Source organism: Lipotes vexillifer, unplaced genomic scaffold (genome assembly GCF_000442215.2).
Source record: "Lipotes vexillifer unplaced genomic scaffold, Lipotes_vexillifer_v1.1 scaffold1900, whole genome shotgun sequence".
NCBI lineage: Eukaryota > Metazoa > Chordata > Mammalia > Artiodactyla > Lipotidae > Lipotes > Lipotes vexillifer.
In genome coordinates, this window is record NW_006787845.1 from 91,447 (window position 1) to 102,823 (window position 11,377).

An 11,377-nucleotide genomic window follows, 5' to 3' on the forward strand; every position below is an offset into this window, starting at 1 on the left:
AACTCTATAGAATGAATCTGAGATACATTATGATGATAATTGCTGAACAAGAACTACAGATCAAACGAACGAGATTTTATATTATTTAGTTTATTTCCACATGTATTGACTGTCTTCTACCTGTCAGAATGTAGTGCTACACTCGAGAGTCATGTATGTGCCCAGAGTCTGGAATGGATGGTTATCCATAGCCATTCTCCTTACTTTGTTCTAGATGTTACTCCTCTCACTATGACTTTTTTTTAATTGCAGGTTTCTTTTTCCCTAGAAATACTTGTTCCCCATGCAAAATGAAGCATAGGCTTTTATAATTTGTGTGTGTTTGTATAGTTTACCTATGTTTTTTTCTAAACTATTTGCTATTTTTTCTGTTTGGTTGTTGGTGGTGGGTTTTTTGTGTGTTTTGTTTGTTTGTGTTTGTTTTTGTTTTTGTTTTTTGTGAATAGGTATCTTCTGCCTCATTTCACTCTTTAATAGTGAAGAAAATAATTATCACAGCCCTCTTTGGAAGCTGCCATTTGAAAATAAGAAATACTTCTATTGTGGTCTTATTTATTTATTTTTACTTTTGGTTTTAAGCCATTAAATGACTTAGCACTGTATTTTCTGTGTATCCTAAAAATACATTTTACAAATTACAGACCTGAATCTAACCATGATGTTGTAGCCTGTCATTAACAACTATAAAGTGCTGCTGTGCAGGGAGCAGTAAAGCTCAATTCTAGGTCATTGTTTTGGTCATTTGCATAGTGAATGCAGTTTTAAAACTTTATATTGGGCTTCCCTGGTGGTGCAGTGGTTGGGGGTCCGCCTGCCGATGCAGGGGACGCGGGTTCGTGTCCCTGTCCGGGAGGATCCCACATGCCGCGGGGCGGCTGGGCCCGTGAGCTGTGGCCGCTGGGCCTGCATGTCCGGAGCCTGTGCTCCGCGGCGGGGGAGGCCACAGCAGTGGGAGGCCTGCGTACCGCAAAAAAAAAAACTTTATATTAAGTGATTGGACCAAATTTAAAACATTAAAACATCTGTGTGAGTGTGTGTGTGTATGTGTGTGTGTATGTTTTATTCTTAATAGTAAAGGAAATTCAAGAAAATCGAAAAGACTTCAATATACCTAAACATTCTACATGAAATATCAAATATCCAAGTCTCATACCCATGTTTCCATGTTATATGCACACAAGTATTTGAATGAATAAACTAAGAACTTTTAAAGTAACCTTTATACTTTAAATATTTTTTCAAACATCTAAATTTTTAAAAATCCTATATGGAAAAAAAAATCCTGTATGTTCAATACTATATGCTCAAGAGAACAAAATAATCATAGTTAAATTAATAATAACTAGACTCAAAAAAAAGAACTTATGGAGCCATGAGACCATGTCCTTTCTTGATAACTTTGGAGGCTACTTGAGCAGTATACAGTTGTCCCTCACTATCTGTGGGAGATTAGTTCCTGGACCCCCACCTCCTGTGGATGCCAACATCTGAGGATGCATAAGTCTCATATAAAATGACGTAGTATTTGCACATAACCTACACAATCCTCCCATATACTTTAAATCATCTCTAGATTACTTAGAATGCCTAATACAATGTAAATGCTATATAAATAGTTGTAAATACAATGTAAATATTATGTAAATAATTGCCAGCATAGGGCAAATTTGAGTTTTGCTTTTGGAAACTGTATGGCTTTTTTTACTAACATTTTCCATCCATTGGATGGTTGAATCTGTGGATGTGAAAACCTGTGGATATGGAGGGCTGACTGTATTTTCCTTTGATTTCAGAACATTCCATTAAGTTCACCTGCTAAAGGTATTATGAAATGGGAAGGGGAAAAGGACTTTAGAGGCAGAAGAGGAGGGCATGGTCCTATTCCAAGGAGATGTTAGACTTTAATGAAATCAGCTGTGAATTTCTAAATGCCATTGCTATATTTCATGAATGTGAACTTGAAAACCCAATTTTGTTACTTAAAAAAATCTTTTGGCAAAGAAAGACAGCGGCTGGTCAAGGTTGCCATCCTAGAACCCTCCTTAATATCCTGGATGTGGACACAAAAATAAGAGTTTCAAGCTTATTGTCATCTTCTCTTAAAATAATTCATTTGCTTGATATGGTAACACTTCATGTTTTGCTTGGTAGACAGAGACTATCTAAATTGTATTGACTCTTCCACAGCTGTATGAAGGAAAGAATAATCCAATTATCTAAGCTTTGCAAAACATATTAAAAAATTTTTATCTTAGCAAAGATTCTTTCTACTTCATCAACTGATCTAAATAATAGATGGGAAAACTTTAATACTACTTTTGTTTACCTGAGGTTTGCAAGAGTTTCTCATACAAAAATTCAATTTTTATGTCAATAAATAATAAATCTGACTACACTATAAATCGTAGTGGGCCTCTTACAACTGAGGAAAAAATAAGTTTAAAGTGAAAATGGACTATAAGAAGTGAAACAATTTTAGATTAATTTTCTCAGGGAAAATGGACACATGCTTTATGATAATAACTGTTGCTGTGTTAAATGGAGTAAAATCCAATTTCGTTGCAGGAAACTCTGTATGTCATAATTCAGTCTAACTTTGAACTTGGAAATGGTGTTCAACCACCTGGAATATGGATTGAGGGCAGATTCTTCAAACTTAAAATAACTCTCTAAAATAACAGAGAATGAATTTAATGTTAAAGTCAATAGGTACTTAAATAATCGATTCTTTTCATGCCTCTGGCCTGAAATGCAGTGGAGTGTGGTCCAAGCAGTTGTCTTTTCATCTGGATCCACCAGGAGCCTCATTCTTGCCTTATGCAAGAACCAAGGTCTTCCTGTACATTTGTACATGGCCACTTACTGGATGGGATCACGATCTTTCTGGACTGTGGCTGGGGAATAAAAGGACAGCTGGGCAGTGTGGTGGACCAAGGACAAGACCCAGGGTGCACCAGTGGTGACTCTGTGCCTTGGACATGAATTGTGGCAACTGTTTTGTCAGGCCACGTTCTAAGTGCTGAGACTACAGAGAATATTCCTAAAAATTCTGTTTATGACCATTCAACCTTGACTTGGAGGCAGGAGGCAAGGAGACATAGATGAAAAGGGGAAAGGCCATTTTCTCTTGTTTGATGAATATATTTTGACACAGAATACATTATGAGTCTAAATTATTCTCTTCTAATAAACAATTTCAGTGAAAAAAGGATACAATGTATTAAATATTCCTTGATGAATAAATTATTGAAGAGAATAGTTAGGTCCATGGTGGTTAAGCTCATTCTCTCTCCCTGTATCCTAGAAGTAGTGAATTGATGAGAAGCCTGCTATCTCCCTTCTGATGCACTGGAGGTGGAGGGGGGTGCTGTGTTAGTCTCAAAGGGCCCTGCTCACCTGGACAGGACTACAGAAAATGCACAGCAGGAAGCAGACAGCCCTCTTCGAGCACCAGTCCACGTGAGTGATGCCTGGTCCTGCAGCAGCTCCTCTTGCCCCTGGAGTGGGAGGGATGGGAGCCTGGGCTAAGGAAAATCAGTGAGGTATGTTGGCTTGCCTGAAAGTGTGAGAGCCTTTCATCTCTGGCTATGTAGAGGACTGGGGGCTGTGTTTATTTATTTATTTATCATTATTATTATTTTGTGTGTGTGTGTGTGTGGACAGAGGATGGAGAAAGTGTGAAGTCTCTGCTCGGTCTTCTTTGTTTTTTTTTGTTTTTTTTTTTACATCTTTATTGGAGTATAATTGCTTTACAATGGTGTGTTAGTTTCTGCTTTATAACAAAGTGAATCAGTTATACATATACATATGTTCCCATATCTCTTCCCTCTTGCGTCTCCCTCCCTCCCACCCTCCCTATCCCACCCCTCTAGGTGGTCACAAAGCACCGAGCAGATCTCCCTGTGCTATGCGGCTGCTTCCCACTAGCTATCTATTTTACGTTTGGTAGTGTATATATGTCCATGCCACTCTCTCACTTTGTCACAGCTTACCCTTCCCGCTCCCCATATCCTCAAGTCCATCCTCTAGTAGGTCTGTGTCTTTATTCCTGTCTTACCCCTAGGTTCTTAATGACATTTTTTTTCTTAAATTCCATATATGTGTGTTAGCATACAGTATTTGTCTTTCTGTTTCTGACTTACTTCACTCTGTATGACAGACTCTTGGTCCATCTACCTCATTACAAATAGCTCAATTTCATTTCTTTTTATGGCTGAGTAATATTCCATTGTATATATGTGCCACATCTTCTTTATCCATTCATCTGATGATGGACACTTAGGTTGTTTCCATCTCCAGGCTATTGTAAATAGAGCTGCAATGAACATTTTGGTACATGACTCTTTTTGAATTATGGTTTTCTCAGGGTATATGCCCAGTAGTGGGATTGCTGGGTCATATGGTAGTTCTATTTGTAGTTTTTTAAGGAACCTCCATACTGTTCTCCATAGTGGCTGAACCAATTCACATTCCCACCAGCAGTGCAAGAGTGTTCCCTTTTCTCCACACCCTCTCCAGCATTTATTGTTTCTAGATTTTTTGATGATGGCCATTCTGACTGGTGTGAGATGATATCTCATTGTAGTTTTGATTTGCATTTCTCTAATGATTAATGATGTTGAGCATTCTTTCATGTGTAGGGATCCTCCCGGACCGGTAGACGAACCCGTGTCCCCTGCATCGGCAGGCGGACTCTCAACCATTGTGCCACCAGGGAAGCCCCTGTTTCTAGATTTTTTGATGATGGCCATTCTGACTGGTGTGAGATGATATCTCATTGTAGTTTTGATTTGCATTTCTCTAATGATTAATGATGTTGAGCATTCTTTCATGTGTTTGTTGGCAGTCTGTATATCTTCTTTGGAGAAATGTCTATTTAGGTCTTCTGCCCATTTTTGGATTGGGTTGTTTATTTTTTTGTTATTGAGCTGCATGAGCTGCCTGTAAATTTTAGAGATTAATCCTTTGTCAGTTTTTGTTTTTATTTCCATTTCTCTGGGAGGTGGGTCAAAAAGGATCTTGCTGTGACTTATGTCATAGAGTGTTCTGCCTATGTTTTCCTCTAAGAGTTTGATAGTTTCTGGCTTTACATTTAGGTCTTTAATCCATTTTGAGGTTTTTTTTGTGTGTGTATGGTGTTAGGGAGTGTTCTAATTTCATTCTATACAAATAAATGTATACACATACATAATCCTGTCTTTTAAATTATCTCATGTTTACCAATCTTCTCCTCATGAGCCCTTTCCTCCTTAGTCCTACTGTTTCTGTCACTTCCTTCAGCTGACACATCCCCTCTCCAGACTTACTTCCTCGAGCACACAGGCTACCACCATTAACTGCTTTTCTCTCTCAGAACCTTTAAGAACATGATCTTGACCTGGTGTGGACTCAGCCTTACCATCCTCTGTAACATTTCTGATGCCTTCTGATACTGAAAATCTCTGACTTTGATTCTTATTCTGAAAGGTCTTCTTAACGTATTACCCCAACCCTGACATGAAAGAAAAGTTTATGTATTTTAAGAGAAAAGAACCCACCCTCCCACTGCAGACTGTTACGTGGTTACATGTAAGCAGATGATTACTAAACAGAGCCTGAAACATATACAGAACACAGACAAGAGTGACCCCACTGTCATTTGTATGTGTTTCTATTTATTTTTCCTCCCATTAACTTCATGTATTTGGAAAACCTGTTTCTGCCTCCTTGTTTTCTGACTCTCGGTCATCATCATTGAAGGTCTCCAGACAGGCGTCTTGTCTGTCCTGCCTCACCACCTGAAGCTGCCCTTATCAGGCAAAGCCGCTGCTCCAAATTCTCTTTCAGTCTCACTGCTGTAAAACATCCTGTCCACCCAGGAACAGATCCCATAGCCCAGTCTTGGTGGGCTCCTGCTGTCCTTCTCTGTTGGATCACCAGCCAGTCTGGTGTTATCTCTAGGGAGATGGACCAGCAGCCTGCTGTTCTCATCCAGTATTGTTTGTCACAGGCTCAGAGCTAAGTCCATGCTGTACAGTGAATGGGTTATCACTCATCCTACTGATATCAAAATGCAAGACCAAGAACTGAAGTATAATTCCAGAAAACAGCACACAAAGCCAAGAAAGAAAACAGGAGTATTACCCAACATCCGATACTAGTACACAGTTAATGTTGTCTGAATGTCTGTACCTGAGCTGTACTGCCACATACAGGTCTGGCATGTGGTTCTGGTGGCAATGCCGGTGCTAAGAACAGGTTCAAGGCCATATTCAGAGCAGTGATCAGTAGAGTGTTTTTGATGATCCCAATCAAGACACATAAAAATGAAGGAGTTTTAAGAGTGAAGGAAGATACAAAGGAGAATGGCTTCTCTAGATCCTGCAGAAAGGACGGGCCATTGGAACCTCCGGTGCCCTTGTCTTTACCATCAAGGATCACATCACTGAAAGAGTGAACCTGTGCAACTTTGAAGATGGACAGATAGTCTATGATCTGGGTGGTATATCTATCGAGGGACATGTGTGGCTTGCCTTCAAGGAGTGACAAAGTAGAATGGAATTAGTTGAAATAACTAGAGACAACACAGAAGGAAGAGTATTTGGGACGCATGGCAGATGTTAGGTGGGCTGTAAAATTGACAGTGACCACCAAAGTCTCCAAATAGACACATTTGGGGAGAAGGTCAGGAGAGATGCTTGAAATCTCTTGAAAGGTGCTTAACACTTTCTTGAAATCTTAAGATTAGTTAAGTTTCAGTACTAAACACACAGATAGAGCATTGGGTGGACTTCTGCTTTGACTGTCATCTAAGGTTGACCAGGAGGTGCTCAGCCCCATGTCTCAGGGCATCAGGCTCTCTGGAAGCAGCACACACTTGGATGCCTGCAGGTCGTTAGGCTTGCCTTGTGAAAGGTACTCACAGCCTCCAAAGCACACTTCAATATCCTGTGTGTTGCATGGATGACACGGGTGCCTGACCTGCCCCACCTCAGCCCCAAGCCTCATGTCCACCTCAGGGCCTATTTAGCCTCCCTGGATCCCTCCTCCCTTCCTGTGGGCTCTGCTGAAGTGTCCTCTCATCAGAGAGGCCTTTCCTGGCCACCCCCCTGAGGCCTGCTTGATTTTGCCATGGTTTGGCAGCTCTTACACCACAGGACACTCTACAGCCTTCCTTACTGTCTCTGCCTCCAGTGGAATTAAGCAGGAACTGCTGTGTCCCCAGCACCTTCAACCATGTGGCAGCATAAGCTCAACCACACGGGTTAGATGAGGAGTTCGTACATTGGTTAAATAACGTGACTTTAAAGGATATTACATGATTAATCATTCCAACTCTTTCAAACCAAGCTACAAAACCTTTTACCAGACACTGTAAGGTAAGAGTGGAAAAAAAAAAAAAGAAAGAAAGGAAGAAAAAGAAATGATGCTTCATTTAGTAAGCCATCCAGAAAGAAGTTTCTGCATAATTCTATTTGGTGCATTAAATTATGACATTTTCATAATTTGTGGAAGCTGAGCAGATTGAGCATTGAAGGATGGGGGTGCTGGGAGCCTCATATCTGATCCTCAGTTCAGGGCAGTGATGATACTGCCAGGTGGGAGTGGGCGACAGCCTGGTACAGGCTGCCCGAGGGGTGAGGGTGTCATCAGTACATACTTAGTTTCCTCTCCTTTCTGTCCTTCTCTGCATCCTCCCTCTGGACTTTTCACACCTGTTTGACCCTCCCACCCACCCCCACACACACACACATCTGCCTCACCTCTGCTGGGCTGATCTGGTTGGCTGCTCTGAGTTTAAGAACAGGGATGCCTGTGTCACTGGCCAGATGGTGTCTCTCGGGTACCCAGTGACAGTCCCCCAACTTCATCCCATGGAGGAACATCTGTCTGCTTTTCCCCTGGAAGTAGGTCTGCTCCCTGGCTTGCAGCGGAAGCTCTGATTACCTACAGACCCCTGCTGCCCAGTACCATTGCCACTGGTCATAGAAGGCTGTTGACATTTAAATTAGTGAAAAGTAAATAAAGTTAAAAATTCACTTCCTCAGTGGCACTAGCCACATTTTAAGTGCTGAATTGTCACTCTTTTTATAGGAACATTTCTAGCATTACAGAAAGTTCTTCTTTAGACAGTGTCCATGACAAGAGCTACATGATGAAATGTAATTCCATCACATTTCCTAGTCTAGTGAGTAAATTTACAGTTGGGAAGAATACAAATGCCAAGTTGCTCAGAGTGCAGGAAAGTGCAGGGCGGCTGCGGGATGCAGCCGGCCACCAGCACTGTGCCTCTCAGCAGGCCCCAGACCCAGGGCCCTGGGACTACAGGCCTTCCCTGGCCATCATTCCTGATTTCCCTGTCTTGCCTTCAGGAGGCCTGGGAAGCACTGAGCCCTTAGGTACACTTCACAAACCAGAGACCACAGCCTCACAATGTGGTTCACCCCTGCAGGGGAAGAATTCTGAAGTGGTTGACAAGCCTTGCCTATTCCCTGGAGTATTCTTTCACCAGTAGGCTAGTTATCAGAAAGGTAAACTCTCTCCTTTAGCTGTTTTCAAGTGCTAATTCATCACATGTTTTACATTACAGGAAATTGTGCTCTGAACAGATTTGTGTTTCTGATTGCCCAGGTAACAAGCAGTGAGGGTTCCCCTAGACAAGTTAAAAGAAGGGAGGCGCTCCTTCAGAAACAGTGCCACCCCCACCCCCCACCCTCTTGCAAGCTTAGGGAATAAGGGAAACTTGGAGAAGTTGGAATATTTGGAAAGTAAAATCTTTTTGTGTCTTTGTTTGCATTTTTGTTTTCTTTCATTGGTCACTTGATTGGAAAAATGCTATTCCTAATAAATGTAAGTAACCACATTTTTTCCTGCCCTACTTTCTGGTGGACAGTCTGAGATATGAGGTTAAATTATTACGTATGAATGCATCTGAGTCACTTCATCCTCCCTGGGGTCAGAAGGGTATGACCAAGCTCTTCCTGGAGTTCCAGAATTCCAAATGACTCCTTAACTTCCATCCCTCCTACTCTCTCTGGACACCCCCTTCTCTACCTATTGGCAAGGTTGTTCCTTGACCCACCCAGACTTGACAGTTCAGTGGGGCTCCCCTGCTCTCCCTCCTCGATGCTGTACCCCCATTTCTGGGGCCTCATCACTGTGGAAGGTGGGGATGGTAAGCGTATAAGTGGGTGGGAGGCACTGGGGAGCTTTTGGAGTAGAACCAGGAGTGCATATATGGGGAGGTGACAAGGTCCCCCAGGAGAGGGAGAACCAAACTTGTCTGGTGGATGAGAAGGTGTATTTATTTTTCACTGTATAGTATTTAAAAAGAGAATTTAAAAATCCAAATAACAAAAAAGTAGTAATTTTTCTATTTGAAACCTATGTATAAATTAGTTTTTAAAATAAATCCTAATAAAGTATTAAATATGAAGTTTTTTAATATTAATATTTATAAATTAAATATTATTTAAGATCATTTGAATGGGCATTTTTCATAACTTGAACATTAGTGTGAGGTTTTGATTCATTCTCAGAAGGTAACTGTAGATTCCCTTTCTCTAGTTCACAAATAGAGGTGATTCTCCAGAGGGCAGTCCAGATAAAAAGCAAAGCTGGCGGGGACAGAATTGGCTGCAGGCTTTTCTTTGCTGTGTCCTACCACCCCACTCTGCCATTGAAACCCTGCTGGCCTGGGGCCTGGGTCCATGTGACGGACAGATGTGGTTTCCCATGCAAGACTGCTCAGTGTGGGCCCCTGAGAGCTTAGTGCCACTGCACCCGCCACAGCTCTGAGGGTTGAAGTGACACCTGCAAAGCCAGTACAGATGAGCCTCCTTGAGAAAGATGTGTACTGAGGAAATGAGTGATTACTAAAGTGAAACTCGCCATCTTCCTCTCTCCTCTAGTGCCCCATCACTAATAATCTGATGTGAGGGTGTGGCTATTTTCTCAGTTGGTGGATGGGAGAGGGTTGGAGAGGGGTCAGAGAGTGGCTGCAGGGACAGACCTTCCTGCTATCCTCTGCCTGCCCCTCCTTAGTGCCATGGGTTTTCATTGTTCTGGCCAGTGGCTCTAGGACCTCTCAGAACTGGGTCCCCCAGGACCGACTGGCCCAGGCCTGGCTCTCCTGGGTCCTCACCAGCCCCAGACCTTGGGCTGGGCAGTCATTCTGTGTCAATATGACACTACTTTCCTGGCTCACAGTGGAGTCATCTTATCCTGTTTGTGGACCCCAGGCGAGGAGCCTTGTTTTGTAGGTACTGGGTGCTCAGCACAGATGTGATTGCCCCAGTCAGCTGGAACTTAACTGCCTCCATCCCTCCCTCTGCCAGGGGAGAATGGTGTCATCTGCTTCTTGGACAAACTTGTTAGGCCTCTGAGGAATCTGTAGGACTTCCTTCAATCTGAGACTCTGTGCAGTGGTAGAAATTAAAAACACTGGCAGGACAGTGTGGGGCAGGTTCTTTGGGATGAGAGAATTTGACTCCCTTAGAGAGGAACCCCCCCTCCCCCAGCCCCACCACAGACCTGACACTAGGCACTGCAGGCAGAATATTAAACCTGGAAGAGTTTTCTGAGGTAATCCAACCACATCACCATGTGAATAAAGAAATTCAGGATCTGAAATGTCCATGTTCAGAAGATTTTGTTATAAATAATAGCAGAGGATTTTGTTATAAATAATAGCATAGCATGCTGCCTAGCTGTTTAAAATTTTAATCTGAAATTGTTTGTCTCTGACACCTGCTTTGTGTTAACCTGTCATGTGTTTTCCCAAGGGGTTCCTGCCCCTGTGTGCATTGATTCCTTTTGTTGTTAGAAAAATGCATTTTTTTTGTTTTTTTTGGAAAGGATTCTATTTATTCTTTTTTTTATAACATCTTTATTGGGGTATAATTGCTTTACAATGATGTGTTAGTTTCTGCTTTATAACAAAGTGAATCAGTTATACATATACATATGTTCCCATATCTCTTCCCTCTTGCGTCTCCCTCCCTCCCACCCTCCCTATCCCACCCCTCCAGGCGGTAGGTAGGTAGGTAACAAAGCCCCAAGCTGATCTCCCTGTGCTATGCAGCTGCTTCCCACTAGCTATCTACCTTACGTTTGGTAGTGTATATATGTCCATGCCTCTCTCTCGCCCTGTCACAGCTCACCCTTCCCGCTCCCTATATCCTCAAGTCTGTTCTCCAGTAGGTCTCTGTCTTTGTTCCTGTTTTACCCCTAGGTTCTTCATAACATTTTTTTTTCTTAAATTCCATATATATGTGTTAGCATACGGTATTTGTCTTTCTCTTTCTGACTTACTTCACTCTGTATGACAGACTCTAGGTCTATCCACCTCATTACAAATAGCTCAATTTCGTTTCTTTTTATGGCCGAGTAATATTCC

General features: G+C 42.1%; 1 protein-coding gene across 1 annotated transcript in view; it reads left to right on the plus strand.

Annotated features, from left to right (window-relative positions):
* Window positions 1-6,817: 6,817 nt before the first annotated feature.
* The window catches only part of LOC103069297 (gamma-aminobutyric acid receptor subunit gamma-3-like), a 249,259-nt gene continuing 244,699 nt past the window's right edge, over window positions 6,818-11,377 (plus strand). The window contains exons 1-2 of the mRNA XM_007460909.1: window positions 6,818-6,894; window positions 8,074-8,378. Coding sequence (XP_007460971.1) covers window positions 6,818-6,894; window positions 8,074-8,378 — 382 coding nt within the window. The remainder of the gene's footprint in view (window positions 6,895-8,073; window positions 8,379-11,377) is intronic.